The 17,753-nt window shown below is 41.1% G+C and overlaps 1 protein-coding gene across 1 annotated transcript in view; it reads right to left on the bottom strand.

Annotated features, from left to right (window-relative positions):
• Nucleotides 1–17,753, bottom strand: part of VPS41 (VPS41 subunit of HOPS complex) — a 185,522-nt gene that overhangs the window by 86,479 nt on the left and 81,290 nt on the right. The window contains exons 6-7 of the mRNA XM_030307719.1: nucleotides 12,483–12,545; nucleotides 10,477–10,542 (exon numbers count right to left, since the gene is read on the bottom strand). Coding sequence (XP_030163579.1) covers nucleotides 10,477–10,542; nucleotides 12,483–12,545 — 129 coding nt within the window. The remainder of the gene's footprint in view (nucleotides 1–10,476; nucleotides 10,543–12,482; nucleotides 12,546–17,753) is intronic.

The following is a 17,753-nucleotide window of genomic DNA, read 5'->3' as shown; positions in this document are numbered from 1 at the left end:
CAGCAATGGACTGTGGCCAGCACGTGAGGTAGGCTCCTACGTAGACCAACAATCCGCAATTTCTGCCTATGCCGATGCACAACTGCAAGTATGATTTTAAAAGTGAACAAAGGATTTTTAAGTAATGTTACCACTTTAAGTCTTCCATTATGAGTCCCATGGTTGTTCATGCCAAATGCCTCGGGTCTGTATTTCGGTTTGCGGCTGTCTGAGGATACATTTTCCAGGGCCGGGTTCAAGGTTGGACCCCGTCAGCAGCAGAGGAAACACGAAAGTCATCCACTGGGTCATTAAACTTGAATTAATGGTCTGCGCGACGCACAAGAACCTCTGATGTTAACTGTGCATAATCTCTATCACAGGTGGCTGGAGGCAGAGCTTCACGTGGTGCAGACAGGAAAAAGAAATACAAAACTGCCAAGCCTTGAGTAACAGAAAAAGTCACCCAAACACACACGTTCATGTATTTGAACAAGCACTTCACTCGATTCGAAGTAAAGCAAACAGGGAAGAAAAAAAATAAAGATCAGGAACACCATCAGAGAAGAAACCAAGTCAAATGAACTTGCCTTTAACAGAGCACGTTGGTCTGTCCTTGACAGCCTCCATGCACATGGCAGAGTTGATGGTTTGAGGGCAGACTCACATCTGTGGAGGAGCCTGTATGTGTCCTCTTTTTACAGACTTCAGTGTCTACTCTACAGTCTCATTACGACTCCTACATAATGCCTCCCTGGGAACAAGAATAATTATTCTGGATTTAGCCAAAGTTGGAGAAAAGGCTGCAGGCTATTCAGTAAGCAGCAATAATTTGTGCTCAAACTGACAATAAATATCAAATGGACAGTCTTCATTGTCCTGGCTTCTATGGTAATATTAAAAGCTGCCCCAAGCAAAGAATACAGTCAGACAAATCATAAAAGAAGATGTGTAAGTGGCCAGTAAATAAAAATGTTCAGAATTGCTAATAATACAAAGAAGTTACAAAAGAGAACAATGGACTATCTTTCTTTGTGTATCAAAATGAGTAAAGACAGTGTGGTGAGACAGGTAGGTACCAGCCGGTGTAAATGGTATGTTTTCTGGAATGCACTTTTACTTGGTGATATGCATCTGAAGCCTAAAAAATCATGACCCCTGACTCAGTAATTCCCATCTTGGGAATCAGTGCTAAGCAAAAATTAAAAAGCATAGCTGAAGTTCATGCCCAAAGATTTCTCACTTCATTACAGCACAATTTATGATGGCCAGAAACTGGATACAACCTAATGGTCCAAGAGTATGAGAATGGTTAAGAAAAATTAAACCTATTGATAGGATGGAATATTATATAACCATTAAAGAATGCTTGACTTAAGATTAGACTTCAACAATGTAGGGAATTTCATATGATTTGCAATGTTAAGTTAAAAAAAGAGCCAAAATAGTTGAGATATGCATTCTTCTATTATTGCTTTTTTTAAAAAATATTTATTTATTCTTGAGAGAGAGAGAGAGAGAATGTGAGCAGTGGAGGGGCAGAGAGAGAGAGAGAGGAAGACACAGAATCTGAAGCAGGTTCCAAGGCTCTGAGCTGTCAGCACAGACCAACTTTGGGATCAAACTCACAAAAGGTGAGATCATGATCTGAACCAAAGTCAGATACTTAACTGACTGAGCCACCCAGGTGCCCCTATTACTTTTTCTTATTATAAAAGTAATGGCTATTTTCTTCAAAAAAAAAAAAAAAAGGCAGAAAATGCCAATGAAGGCCAAAAAGAACATTTATAATCCTGCACAGACATTGTTAATGTGAATATTACTAGTATTGCTAATAATTTCACATATAGCTTTCCTACTGCTACAAAAAAAAAAAAAAAAAAGAATCTGAGTATACATATATTTTTGTAAAGTACCGCAATAGAAGCAATCTAGCAAACGCTGGGCATTTTATTTTTGCAACAGAGAGAAAAGCTAACATCCAGAGCCGGCCGGGCACTCATGGCTGGGCCCGGCGCTCTCTGGGCGAACGGGTACAATCTCACAGAACACCAACATCAGACCTGGCCTTGCAACCATGAAAGATCAGGACAAAACCACAACGACTCCATAACCATGTCTGAACACAGACAAAGTAGGAACATTTTCCAACCACATCAGTGATCAAACGTGTCCCTATCCTGGCTAAAATGAGACGCTGCTGCTTCTTTACCAGTTACATTTTTAGCCTTGATTCTTTCCTCCTCCTAGATAAGACTTATTAACATACCCAATGGGAGAATGACTCTTGCTTCCTGAAAGCATCCAATCTAGAGCAAAGCCCAGATCCCCTCTCGCCAACCCCAGCCCTAGAATTCCTTCTTTCTGACACCCTCTTCCTCACAACCCACAGTCATACACTTGGTTCCTCTGCTTGCAGGGCACTGACACAGCTCAGTCACTACTGTTAGACATTTCTTTTGCTCCAATTTTCACTGTTACAAACATCAAAGAATCGAGGCTGGAACCGAATTGGAAAACTGAAAGGAAACAAACAACAGGGGGAGAAAATACAAAGGCAAAGGAATGCAAAATCACCCCACAGGGATACATACATACATATATACATACATATTCTTCCCACTCAAAAGACTTAGAATCCTCCTTTTCCTACAAAATCACCATTCTGATTCATGGTCTAATGGTTTAGCTGCTTTCCACCAACAGCGTTCCTGGCATCTACTTTTGGAAATGCCCCACCATTCCTAAAATCCAGGACTGTGTATTCACAGCTCCAAACATGGACCATGACACAAAGTTGTGCTCAAGAAGCAGATTCAAGTCAAACAGTCCTGTGAATGACTACGATTTACTTTGTACTGGTGACACCGACCCACAGTAGTTGCAATTATGACCCCTTGCTTTAATAGCCTGATCTTAAAAAAAGAAAAAACAAAGTTAATGACAGTGTTTGTACAGCTATATATAGAAGGAGAGGGACAGACAGACAACACCTCTCAGTGTTAACGACAGTCAACTGGTATTAAACCCCAGGAGAAAATGAGCAATCTCAAGTGGGAAATTATTCTTACAGAATCATTAACTATTCAAAATACTTAAGAAAAGTCACAGCGCTCTCAACATGCAAAGGAAGATATTTTCAGCAAGAAGCAAAAGATGGTTTGATTGCTCCAGGAAGACAGATGGTAAGTTTTACATCCGAATTCAGGGGGAGGCTGCAAACAATATGGAAATATTACATTGGGAAAAGTGAGCTGAATTCATTAAAGAAAAAAGGCTTCTATTGTCAACAGGCTTTTGATGGCTATGAAACAAGAGAAATCACTGAAGAAATTAAAGTTGCCATGGATCCATCCCAAAGACTTTGGGAATCCTTCATGTTGACATCAAAAAAGCAATTAGTATTTGAGACAAACGAACTTGATTTTTTAAAGCACTGAAGAATGTCTATTTTTGACACTGAACTGATTTCTCTTTTTAAGAACAGGATTTCTATTTGTGGCTTCAGCCAGTTCAGTATGTGAAGAAAAACCCACCCAAACACCTTTTGCGATATAGCTGTAACACAACTTGGTGTTACATACCTAAAAAATGTTTCTGAAGGTTATACTTGTGCTGTACTTCCTATTAATGGGTGGCTTTTAATCAATTTTGGTATTATTTAGGGCATGAAATGAATTTCTAGTAATGGAACTGCAATTTATACCCTAGTACTTGAAAAATGAAGGTATCTCTGTATAATGGATCCACCTGCAACCACCAGGATGTAACGTTTGCATATAGAGCCATCTGACCACCTGTAAAGGCTGATCCACTGGACAGCAGGCCAAGCAGGATACCTGACAGTCTAATCTCTTCTGGCCCCAAGAACCCCTGCTCCAACCTGAGCAGAAGACAGGAAACACGGAAGGAACCACCTCTCCATTTCACCTGGAGTGTTTCCCTGGGCTGTCAGGATTCTAAAAAGATCTGCATTAGTACAAAAGGCTCCTCTACTGAATCCCCTTCCAGAAAGGAGTCAGAGTGCAATCTGGGAAAGAAAAAAAAAAAAAAAAAAAAAGAATGCCATCTGAGTTTGCAGATCACTGTTGGAAACTTCCAGAAGTTAGCTGATGCTACCATCTCTGCCCTTCACGTAAAATCTGCCAGGAGCCTTCAGCCCTGAACAGTGAAGTGCTTCTCCTCATTTCACCGCACACAGACCCTTTGTTTGCTGACTGACATTTTCTAGCTTACAAAGCAACCTGTCCCTGCGGCCAGGTCCCTTCATTCCACCCTGCCGCCACGCCAAACAGCTGACTATCTCGTTTCTAAAAATGAGCTCGGCTGCAAACAGCATCGTGAAAATTTAATAATTTGTCAAAGCGGTAGAACCAACTATTACGAAGTGTTATTTCAGAGTTCAAAGGTAAAGGTCACAGGAAGCTAAAATTTATCTGCTGACAGAGAAAGCTGAGCAATTAAAAAAAACACCCAGGTAAGAGCTGCTTGGCAGACTTATTTCTAAACTAGAAACCTCATTGCTATGCTCACATATTGGAATTTTGGCTACACAAGAGGTTACACTTAAAAAAGAAATCCACAGGTTCACAAGTTTGAAAGCTCTCTCCCAATGGCACTTTTAAGAGATGTGCTTTTTCTTCTCCCCCGCCTTTTTTTTTCCCAACATGGAAACAAAACAGAATTTAGAATAAGCTTTTTATGCTCATGTGTCAAGCAGCAGAGTCCATAAATCCAGCTGTGGCATTCAACTACTGAGAAGTTACCTTGAAAACCTAAAAATAAAAGTTTATGCCAGACAGAACTATCGCTTCCTCTTCCTAGTCCCTGGTGGATAAGGAGCTATCTCTAAAGACCTCAAAAGCTAGAACCTTAAAAAGGACATATCAACAAATGTGTCAAACTACAGCCTCAAGTTTTTTTCTGCTACATTGCTGTTCTGCAGGGCCGTCCTGAACTGCACGTTCTAATTACTTGAAGAAACGTTTTTACAGGAATCAAGATTTTTAATAAAATCAGAACTAAAATATTACATGAGGCGAGTCTTCATTATTCTTACCAATGTCTCATTGTAGGGCTTCCACTTACTTAATTTCACTTCTCGAGTCTCCGTGCCACGCTCACCACTGTTTACGGAAGATCTCAGGTGATTCCAAGATTCCTTTAGCTGTCAGTCTAAGGAAGATCAGGGTTCTTAAGGGTTAAGAACGCCTTTCCCTCCACACTCCACCTTCATCCGGCTAGAATAATTTCTCTTTTAAAGGTGGAAGGTCATAACCTCTCAGTTACATGATACTTGTCTTTACTCTCTTTTCTCTCTATAGGATCTGCTATGTGTTCTAAACGGAGAGGTCTCAATATCTACAATATATGATCACTGCAAAGTCATCACCATTTGCTCAGTCCTGGACTCTTCAAATTTGCTCTGCTTAGTTTATGGTGCTAGTTGAAACTGCACTTAGAAAGATCAGAGTTGCAACTGGGCCAATGTTGTCCTGTTTTTCTCATTTTTCAAAGGTATAAAATGCCATAACTTGGTTATGTTAAAAAAAAAAAAAACAGATCCTTCTAAAAACTTGCCAACACTTTTAAAATGGAAATGATCATTTCATAGTAGTGCCCCCTTTTTTTAAAAAAATTTTTACATTTATTTATTTTTGAGAAACAGAGTGAGACAAAGCGTGAGTGGGGGAGGGGCAGAGAGAGAAAGAGACACAGAATCTGAAGCAGCTCTGAGTAAGCGGTCAGCACAGAGCCTGATGCGGGGCTTGAACCCACTTACTGTGAGATCATGACCTGAGCCAAAGTCGGACGCTCAACCTACTGAGCCACCCAGGTTCCCCAATAGTGCCCCCTTTTTAATGTCACCTTCTCAAGGCCTTTTTCTTAGTTTTTAAAATCAAAGATATATTCTTTAACGAAATTAGAAATATTTCCTGAAATGTTTTCAACCTAATAAGTGTGTTTTACAACAAAGCACACCAATGCCAAAACCATGCAGCATAAGGGATCTTTAAAATTGCATACCATGCACACGGAGGAGGAAATCCCTCTAGAGATTTCTGCAAACTGCACCAAAGTGGTGCACATTATGGAAATCCCTAGTTATTTAACTGTGTACAAAGGTATCATTATAGTTTATTGAATAAACACTACTTTTTTACTGCTTAATACATATTTATATAAGAAACTTAAGGGATCCAGAGAAATCAGTCAATAGTGTGTATGTTACAAGTCCCTGAATGGAAGATACATTTACATAATAATGTTTAAGCCTCTGGGGCGCCTGGGTGGCTCAGTCGGTTAAGCATCCGACTTCAGCTCAGGTCACGATCTCCCAGTTCCTGAGTTCGAGCCCCGTGTCGGGCTCTGGGCTGATGGCTCAGAGCCTGGAGCCTGCTTTCGATTCTGTGTCTCCCTCTCTCTCTGCCCCTCCCTCGTTCATGCTCTGTCTCTCTCTGTCCCAAAAATAAATAAACGTTAAAAAAAAAAATTAAAAAAAAATAATAATGTTTAAGCCTCTAATATACATAGGAGAAATTATGATGGCTTTTTAAAGAGAGAGAACTCAAAATCAAAATGTTTTAAGAGCAGCTAATTTGTTTATCATCCCATAAATAATCTCAGCAAAATTAGGGATTCTAAAGCCTAAATTGGCACAAGGATAAATATACAGATTGATAAAACTCGGTCAAGAAATAAATTCTAACATTTATGGTTAACTGATTTTTGACGGAGGCCAAGACAACAGCAACAGAATAACTTTTTCAACAAATGAGGCTGGGACAACTGGACATCCATTTACTTGCAAATAAATGAATTTGGACCCTTACCTCCTACCATACATACAATTAACTCAAATTCTAGACCTAAATTTAAGAGTTAGAACTATGAAACTCTTAGGAAAAAAAAAACACAGGCATAAATCTTCATGACCTTGGATCGGGCAATAATTTCTTAGATACAACACCAAAAGCGTAAGTGTCAAAAACAAACAAAAAAGTGTGTGTGTGTTGGGGGTGGGGGTAGTTAATGGAACTTCATAAAATCTAAACTTCGGTACCTCACAGGATGCCATCAGTAATGTGAAAAGACAGTTCATAGACTAGGAGAAAATATTTGCAAATCATATATCAATAAAGGACTTGTATGAACAATACATAAAAATATTTTCTGCAAGTATACACAAAAACAAATATCCCAATCAAAAAATGGGCAAAGAATCTGAAGAGAGAGTTCTCCAAAGAAGATATGCAAATGGACAAATAAGCACATGAAAACCATTAGGAAAAACCATTAGGAAAACCATTAGGAAAATGGAAATCACAACAAAATAGTGACATACTACTTCACACCCAGTTGACTAGAATCAAAAACATAAAAGTGAATGTTGGTGAGAATGTGAGAAACTGAAACCTTCATGTATTGCTAATGAGAATGTAAAATGGTGCAGCCACTTTGGAAAAGTTGACAATCGAACTGTGCACTTGAAACTGTTAATTTTATGGTATGCAAATTATATATCAATAAAGCTGTTAAAAACCTAAAACAGGGGCGCCTGGGTGGCGCAGTCGGTTAAGCGTCCGACTTCAGCCAGGTCACGATCTCGCGGTCCGTGAGTTCGAGCCCCGCGTCAGGCTCTGGGCTGATGGCTCAGAGCCTGGAGCCTGTTTCCGATTCTGTGTCTCCTTCTCTCTCTGCCCCTCCCCCGTTCATGCTCTGTCTCTCTCTGTCCCAAAAATAAATAAACGTTGAAAAAAAAAAAATAATTAAAAAAAAAAAAAAAACCTAAAACAAATTGATTTAATATCACTTACAATGGCATGTGTAATCATAGTATTCTTCACATCAAAATATAACATATACTTTTGTCAACCCCAATATACTGAGCCCTTGACACATTAACACTTTTAATTTAACACATTAACCATGATAACCAAAGAGATGAACCAAACCCCTGATGTTCTTGCCTGCTCAGCATCTGGTAAATTCTAATTACACAGCCCATCACAATATTCATCTTTGTATCAATTCCACTTTTCCCAAATCACTCTACCTGCACTTGGAGGTTGGACTAGGGTGTCTGCAGGATGCTCACGTATCTACTCAAGGAGCTCTGGCCCGAACAGCCACAGTCACACTATCCTTCCTACAGATGCTAAGTAGAAGGATGAAGAGTATGTGATTGGCACAGTTCACCCAGGCATCCTGCAGGTTGGCAAAACATCCATGTAGCAAGACAACTGTGGCAGAATTGATGAGACCACAGGTATCCCTCACAGTATAAAAGCAACTATTAATTAAGCTTCACGAATAACCTGATCATTAAGTACACAAATTAACACAGAAAAATTCCACCTTCAGAGTTTGAGTCCTACCACTTGGACATCACCACTCCTATTATCTCTGGTATGTTCTTTCATACCAAGACCTCCAAGAAATAGGAGACAAGTGTGAACTTCCTAACTCCTAAAATTGGAAACTGGAACACAAAACCGCATTCTACACTAGGAAAATACTTAAGCCAAAGTGATTTATCAATTTTAAGTATTTGAGGGATTATTATTAAGAAGGCAGATGAAGCCGATTCCGCAGCCCCGGTCAAGCCTTCAGACGACAGCAGCCCCAGCCAAAATGCAGACTGAAGCCTAGGGAGAGAATCTGAGGCAGCACTACAGAAGTAAACCACTCTGTGATTTTTTTCTGAACTGTGAGGCAGTAAAAGTTTGTTGTTTTAAGCCACTTAAAAAACAAACACACAAAAGAATACTCAGCATTTTTTATCCCCACTGAGTTTTAAATAAAAATGTGTGGGTTTAAATTACAGCTTAGTGAATTTATGCTATATCTCACCTAAAAAATTTTAACTAGAGAAGTATTTCATAAAGAAATACTTTAATAGAGGAATTTTAAAGCTTCTCCTTCCTGAGGTCAGCAAAGACAAGTAAGATAGTTTTTTGTTTGTTTGCTTTGTTTTGTTTTGTATTGTTCAGGAGTGAATCAGCTGCAGATCTAAGCTAAAGAATGTTAGATTAAATCCGTAATTCCCACCGGTTGATCCCATATTTTTATGTGAAGCTAATGAGGGTACAGCCTAAGGATAATGATGAACTGGAGAGGGCGGGAGCTGGCAAGCTGGCTGGCTCACAACCAGAAATCAGAGCTGGTGCAATGCTGGCTTCATGCGGTGGGATGGAATCGGGGATCTACGGGACCCGTCACTCAGCCACTATGATGAGCTAAAACCAGGGCTTGAGAAATGCTGGGTATGGACCAGGATGCTTTCCTGCCCTATCAGTCTAGGAAGCAGCAAAACCAGGGGAAAACAACAGACAACTACCATGAAACTCTCAAAAACCCTTTGGTGGCTGAGCCTCACGGTGCCATTCCGTAGGCGTGCACTACAACGGAAATAACCGCAGACTACCTCATCATCACTGAGCTTGAAACTGCGTATGAAGTTAATATTCACTGTTTCAGTACCGTGACAGCGTTTTGTTATAAAAATGGTTAAAAGATACCACTGGTTAATAAAAACCAGAAGACAATTAACTTGATTTGTTCCATAAGCAGAAAGATTCTTTAATTTTAGAATTTACTATGTCTGTAAACAAACATGTAAACATATACAAGGATTATTTCACTCCCTTATTTTTTAAAACAGCACTAAGATCATGAAATATGTCAGAAACAGGTCAGTTAAAAAATAGCCATAATTGTTCTAAAACTTTATCAAGGCCTGCTAGAGATTTCTACAATAAGTGGAAAAACATGTTTAATTGCTCTTTTGTTATTTTTTTAATATATATATTTTTTTAATCTTTGAGAAGGAGTGAGTGACAGATCGTGAGTAGGAGAGGGGCACAGAGAAACAGAGACAGAATCCGAAGCAGGTTCCAGGCTCTGAGCTGTCAGCACAGAGCCCGATGCGGGGCTCAAACCCACAAGCTGTGAGATCATGACCTGAGCCGAAGTCGGATGCTCAACCAACTGAGTCACCCAGGCGCCCCATTTCTTTTTGTTATTTTTAAATGCTACCTCCTTTTTTGTGGAAGGGACATTTCAAAGCACTAGGCAGTTCCAGTAACAGCTCTCTCTTTCCTTTTGTTTTTATGTTTATTTATTCACTTTTGAGAGGTGGGGGCAGAGAGAAAGAGAAGCCCAAGCAGGCTCTGCGCTGTCAGCACAGAGCCCAACATGGGGTCTGTGAGATCATGACCTGAGCAGAAATCAAGAGCTGGATGCTTAACTGACTGAGCCATCCAGGCACCCCTTTTTTTTTCTTGCCCTTTACCTACTACAAAGGAGTATCGTGACAGGCATGAATCTTATCTCCCCAGAGAGATGATGGGCTTAGAATTTCACCCCATCGGTCTTTCTCACAATTCCTCCTACTGAATAGTCAGATGTGAAAAATATTACAGATAAATTAAAAAGCACACAGAATCTCCACCCCCTACCCCAAGACGGCATGTGACGGTAGACCAAAGCATTTACCTTCTTCCCTCCAGTCACGAATTGCTTGCAGCTGGTCCTCACAAAATGCGGGTTCACAGCAATGATCTACAAGGAACAAGGACCCATCACTGGTTAAGGAGCCACCGTTAACGCACAGAATGAAAACCAACCCACAGAATGAAAACCCTTCATGTATTATAGGCAGCAGGATCTAAAACTTATCCTGAGATCTAGGTAAGAAGTGGTCTCTTCAGGCAATAGTCTGCAACTGAGGACATCAGAGTTTTTGCTCTTCTGGAAAGCCAGGTGAAAGCTAAAAGACAGGAGTGAGTTCGTTGTAGTTTCTGGCTGCGCGAGGACTGTCTGAGTGCACATCTCCTCTTCAGGGTCAATCGAGGCAGCAAGAGCTCACAAATGTTTGTAACTGAACACCATGAGCTGAAGAAACCCAGAGAGAGAACCCAGCTGTCTCCTCGTTCGGGATGCCCACCAGTGATTTGAGGGCACCAAGTGGAACAGGTGGGGCAACGCAGCCTCAAAGGCATTTAGGGTCGTCACAGCAAGCCTCTGTCAGTGGGAGACAATGGGGCTGCAGGACTGCACTTACAGAGCTGACCGTGCAGGACATGCCCCTTTCCCTGCAGCCGAAGTTCCTCATTTGCTCTCCACTGAGCCAGTCCCCTCCCAGTCTTCTCTGCCCGCTCGTTAGCTTTTAACTGGATGAGATTTTGAATGATGGTTTCATCTTACTCAACGAGTATCAACTTTGTGTTTTTAGGGCCAGTCTCTACCCTGCGCTCTGCACTCACGTCTCCAACACCTCCACACCGTTTCCACCAGATACACCGCGGTTAGCTGAACTCAAGACCAAATTAGCAACGTCCTTATTCAAATAATCCCTTCTTGCAAGTGGTGGCATCGCCACACACCACGTCCAGAGCCAAGGGCCAGCTCCTCCCTCTCTCGTCACCCCATCCAACCCAACACGAAGGCTTGCGAAGTCTACCTCCTAAAGGCTTTCTGCCTTCACGTCTTCGACTCCACCTTGAACGCTCCCGACTGCTCCTGTCACTGAGACCCCGTGATGCCCTGTCTCCAGGACAGCATGAGCCTTCTAAATTGCCTTTTGCCTGCAATCCCTCTCCTGCTTAAATCACCCTCCACTCCGGCAGAGCTGCCTTCCTAAAACACACATCAGATCCTATCTCTCTTTTACCTGTTGATCAATAAGTGTTTGAATAAACAAGTGAAAACAACGAATGACCTCTTCCTTCAACAACTCTAATCGTCACTTTAAGGGCCATAACTGTTATCTAAGACTGTTCCTCCTGCCTCGCGCACCTATCAGCCCTCCAATCTATACTGTATATAGTCGCCGTATTAATTTTCCTTAAGCTTAGCTCAGTTTATGTCACTTCTCTGCTCTTACACATTCAATAATTTCTCCTTATCTACCACACGGAGTCTAAATTCCTTCGCCTGAAAATACAGCCAGCCCCAATCTGCCTCTATGGCTCTCCTGCCAAGTCCGTGTTTTATGCGCCATCTAAACGAGGCCATTTTTGCCACTTCCTGAACACAACTTGAACTTTCTGCCCTCTCCGTTTGTATTATATCGTTCTTCCACATGGAAAGCCAGCTTCTCTGTCTGCCCTGTCCATTTCTTAAAGCTCACTCAAACATCACGCCCCCTGTGAAGCCATCACCGCCAAGAACAGCTAGAAGTAACTTCTCTCGGCTTTGGACTCCTTAATATTGTTTTTACCACTTTGGGTCATTAACGACAGACTGGGTGTTTGTATGTATCATCTCACTCACTACAAAAAAAAAAAAAACAAAAATCCTGAGGATAGCCTGAGATCACAGTCACATAAGACACATCCTATGCTCTTCTAATACCATCAAATAGTATCTAGTACATTCGAAGTGCTGAAGAGACGCTCGGTGATGAAATTGATGGGAGACGGATAGTGCTCAAAGTATTATAATCCTTACGGCTTTGTTGAGAAAATCCTTAGAAAAATTAAAACTTACTGAATACTTACTTTAATGGGACAGTCAAAAGTCTCATGAAATTCTTCTCCAGAATATAGTCCAAACACCTGCACCTAAAAAGTAAAATGGATCCGGTCAGTTCACCAGGACGGCAACAAAGAAGGCTGCTGGGTCAGTGAGAACACATACTATTGATTAACAAAAAGTAGAATATTTAATAATCTAGGGCCCTTGTGATCTCTATCAAATATCCAATGAAAACAATTCTATCAGGGTGGGAGTACTCCAAAGCAATTAAGCTTTCATAAGCATCTCGTGGACACGGTTCCCTTTACTCACCACAAATTTAATTTATTAAAGGGATGCCAACTTTTAAAAATGAAATAGTTATGAATCATTTATTAATATTCTTTTATGAACTTCCATAGGCTATCCCTAAAGGAACTGTTTTCTTCCTTTTCCTGAAGGAAATAGGTGCTTCTTTTTTGAGTCATACATACATACATAAATCAAACATGCAGATTAATGTGGCAAGAGATTAGGTGATCTGCACTTCATTTATAATCTTATGTTGAATCTACTGAGAGTGTATAAATGTAAGATTGAAGTTTCTACTTACCACTGCCTCCCTTGAAGTTGCTCAAGACTACCGTACTTTATTCATACTTAATCTCTTTTCTGAGTGGTTTACTTAAAAACTGATTAATATCCATACTGCAAAGGGTGCGGATCACAAATTTACAGCTTGACAAATTTTTTCGACGTAAACATACCCCTCCAGACACCATCCAGATCAAGAGGCAGAGCCCAAGAAGCACTTTTGTGTTCCTTCCCATTTAGTAACACCTTCACAAATTAACCACTACCCTGAAATCTATCACCACAGAGAAGCTGTCCTGATGTTTGAATTTTTTATAAATACAATCAAACTATTTCACTGGCTTCTTTCACTCAACATCTTCCTTGTAACATGTGTCCAGACTGCTGTGGATAGCAGTGCCTGGTTGTCTGCCATTGCTGTATAGTATTTCAATGTGTGAATACAGCGCAATACATGTATCTACCATTTGTTGGTCCTTTGGGTTATGTCCAGATCGGGGCTATTATAAACAAGCTGCATGCCATGAACACTCTTTACAAATTTTTTGGTGCACTTAGGTACACATTTATGAAGGGTATACGTAAGTAGGAATGGAATTGTTGCCACAGGCTATGCATCTGTTCACTTTTAATAAACAGCCAAACCATTTCACAAAGTGGTTCTGATCAATTTACACTCTTACCAAACAGGGCTTAAGATTCCAGGAGCTCTCAAACACTTGGAGCTAACCGTTAGGGGCACTTAGAACTAACTTGGAGCTAACCGTTAGGGGCACTTGGGATGTGTGCACTCTGTCTCCAGTCTCTAGAAGAGTGGTATTATTTTTTTCTTTAATTTTGTAAGGATTCACTGGTGAAGCTATCTAGGTTGGATGGCTCTATGTGAGAAAATAATTACACATCCAAATGTTTAAACAGTGATAAAACTATTCAGACTTCTGATTTCTTGTTTTCATCTTAGTAAGTGGTGAGTGGTTCATTTTTGCAAGTTCAAAGAGGAAAACTTACGATATAATTATTGGAAACAAATTCATTCGGTAAGAGATAAAATTTTCAGGACACTCATTTTGGGCCTGCTGTTTTTATAACCTGTGCCAAGTATGTTATTTGGGTTCCAACAACAGCATATGGTATGATATGACAGAGAGGGAATTGGATTTACCCTGAGGTAGTCCTTAGGATGCATTATTGACATGATAAACTCAGGCATGCCCCCCCACCACCTTGCTTCTCATTGTTTAGAGGGAATCATCATTACTCCACAGTTAAGATCCCTGGAAACTAATGGCAAGACCCCATCCTAGATAAACCAAACAGTTCTGGTGGAGTGAAATGGTATTTTAAAAGGTCCACAACTGGAATTATGTAGCTAGCACTGAAAATCCTGCTCTGCCTCATTTGGTCCTTTAAGCAACACCATGAGGTATGGACTGCAAACACCATTATGCCTGCTTAAAAGAGGAGTGTGCAGAAAAATAAGTGACTTGACCAAGGCCACAAAGAACAAGATGAGTGTTTCATACCCTATTCTCTTACACACTAACATTATATGAGATAGCCTAAAATATGGAAATAAGAGATCTTTCTGCATAAAGTATAAGAAAAGTGGAACAGGAAAATACCATTCAAAAGCCTCAAATGTTTACCAAACTTAAGTAAACGTGAATGTCAGACTCTGAATTAGACAACTGTGATAAAAAGCTGAAACGAAACGGAGCAGACTTTTTATTCAAATGAATCAACTTCCTTGTGGCTACAACAGGCTAAAGGTGATTTTAAGAACAAAGGTTAGGGGACTTTTTTTTTTTTTTCCTAATTTTTTAAAAGTCTACTTATTTTTGAGAGACAGAGCAGGAGAGGGATAGAGAGAGAGGGAGACACAGAATCCGAAGCAGGCTCCAGGCTCTGAGCTGTCAGCATAGAGCCCGACGTGGGGCCCAAAACCAAGAAATGCAAGATTGTGACCTGAGCTGAAGTTAGACACATAACCAACTGAGCCCCTCAGGCGCCCCTAGGTGATTTTTACTGTGGGGAAAAGTACATGAGATGTAAATAAATGATGTATGAACCCACCGAAAAAGACGGAGGCATCAGTAAATGAGAAGATAAATATCAGGACTGTGAATCTAATGGTGAAATAAGTGATGAATTACCAGGGATAAGTGCCCCTTTAAACATTAGGGACCAATACTGAAGATGTAATAGACCAATAAGGGGGGGAATCAACAGAAAAGAGGTCAGACTAGAACTCTGGGGTCAGTCTCTATTGCTGTGTTTAATTGAATCATCTCTTGGTCAAATAACTGTATTTTCTCTATCAGTATGGAAGAACACTGTAACTTCTTGAGACAAATCTCTTAACTTGATCGGGACAAGCAGGGTGATTTGTAAAACCCTCGATGTTTTGGTTCACTTCACTAATGTAACAAGCGAAACTCAGTCACAATTACACTACGATAGCCAATAAAATCCAAAACCGTTTTTACTCATTTTTTCTCTCTCCCTCTTGATTTTGCCATCTTGTCTGTTAAATATCATACTCGCCTGTGAAAGGAACCTGTTCAATGTCTGCCTAGACAGTTTTGGCTTTAAGGAAGATCTCATCCCAAATAAGGATCATAGAATTAAAGGTTAAAATTGCGGGGCTCCCTTTGAAAATGGTGTCCTTTGGGGTGCCTGGGTGGCTCTGTCAGTTGAGCGTCCGACTTCGGCTCAGGTCGTGATCTCAAGGTCTGTGAGTCTGAGCCCCGCATCGGGCTCTGGGCTGACAGCTCGGAGCCTGGAGCCTGCTTCAGATTCTGTGTGTGTGTGTCTGTGTGTGTGTGTGTCTCTCTCCCTCTCTCTCTCCCTCCCTCCCCCAGTCATCTTCTGTCTCCCTCTCTGTCAAAAATAAACAAACACTAAAAAAATTTTTTAAAAAAATGGTGTTCCCCAACAACCTCCCCCAACTAGTCACAAAAAATACCTAACGAAGAAAAACAAAGTTCTGAACACTTGGCCGTAGAGTCCATCTACTGCAGTCCTGGAGGAGTTCTCACTCCAGACCATCTCTTTGGTGGCCATATGAGGACCACAGAGATGTGGTATGTGTTTTACTGCCTGAAGTCAAGAAAGCCCATCCTCACGAATCGATAAGGAAGTTGTGTATTCTTCTCCACTCGAGCATGGAGTTCTACGGATTTGTCAACCAGAAAACGGGTGACAGCCCATCTGATGTAGGAGAACCACGAATGAGGTAGCCAGAGTATCAGACAACCTCCCAGGCAGTGCTTCCCTTGAAACGGCCTTTCTCAAACCCCAGGTTCCAAATAGTAACGGGTCAGGTTAGAACAGGGATGAACGTGTAAGCTGCCATTTCATCGAGGGTGGTGGCTGAAGAGACCATCACAGAGGAGGTGGCTGGTTTTCATTTTCTCTGCCCGCGGAGAGTGTCAGAGACCCGGGAGAGAGGACAGCAGAGGCTGTCGCTGGCGGGGCTGCCTTAAACTGACTCCCTCTGGTCAGAGGAAATCAAGCTCCTTCATGAGGCCCCTGTGCGGAGCTACCCAAAATGGTAACAGGCTGGGCTGAGAGCAATCAGACCCAGAACGTGTTTGCCAACCCACATTCAGAAAGAGCTCTTCTCCTCGTTCTGGACTGGATAAACAAGCAATACAAAATGGACACGAGGTCTCTAAAAAGGATATCGCAGAATGCCATTCCAATGACTCGGAGGGAGATGAAGCATGCTTTTACAAGTGTTTACTAGTAACCAGCAAAGAAAGGAAACTACAAAACCATTGGGTGACTTCAATAAGAAGAAAAGGCCTTCATGAGTCTGGAGCGGAAAGACAGGATCATGATAGCTGGCAATTACTACGTGTTTCTTCTGTTCCTGATACTATTCCAAACGATTTATAAGTATTAGCTCACTTATTTCCAATCATCACTGAGGCAAGTGCCATGGTTATTCCCATTTTATAGAGAAGGAAACAGGCTGAGGCACGGAGAGATGACAATAACTTACCTGCACTCACATGGCTACCATGTGGCAGAATTCCATTCCTAACCATTAGACTGAACTGCCCGGCACTCTAAGACATACAAGTTGCAAATTTTTTTGTTTAATTAAATATATGTCTGGCTGATATGAAAATAGAGCTGGGAACAAGAGAAAGATTTCAGGAAAATTAAAAATCCGAGATGGAACAAAACTCTACTCCCTAAGGCAAAATGGACAGTGGGATAAAAGCAAATCAGCAAAGGAAACAGACAAGAAAGTCTCCCCCACTCCAGAGAAGTGAGCAGGATAAAAATAATGAGAAATGAAAGCACACATGTGTGTGTGCCACACAACAAGACCGATTTTTCTTACAACCTGCATATTTTCAAAAGAAGGGTGAATAGTGCTTATCCAGTCACCCTCTTTCCTTGAAAAGTTCCGGTACAATAATGCAGGAGGGGGAAAGGTCAGTCTACAGTGGGTTAAGGAGGGAATTAACCATTCACTAGGGTGCCTGGGTGGCTCAGTTGGTTGAACATCCGACTTTGGCTCAGGTCATGATCTCACAGTTCACGGGTTCAAGCCCCGCGTCAGGCTCTGTGCTGACAGCTCAGAGCCTGAGCCTGCTTCGGACTCTGTGTCTCCCTCTCTCTCCGCCCCTCCCCCGCTCCCACTCTGTCTCTCTCTCTCTCTCTCAAAAACAAATGTTAAAAAAATTTTTTTTTAAATAAAATTAAAA

Source organism: Lynx canadensis, chromosome A2 (assembly GCF_007474595.2).
Source record: "Lynx canadensis isolate LIC74 chromosome A2, mLynCan4.pri.v2, whole genome shotgun sequence".
In the NCBI taxonomy this organism is placed as follows: domain Eukaryota; kingdom Metazoa; phylum Chordata; class Mammalia; order Carnivora; family Felidae; genus Lynx; species Lynx canadensis.
Note: the sequence above shows the minus strand (reverse complement) of the source record. Positions and strands in the feature narration are given on the sequence as shown.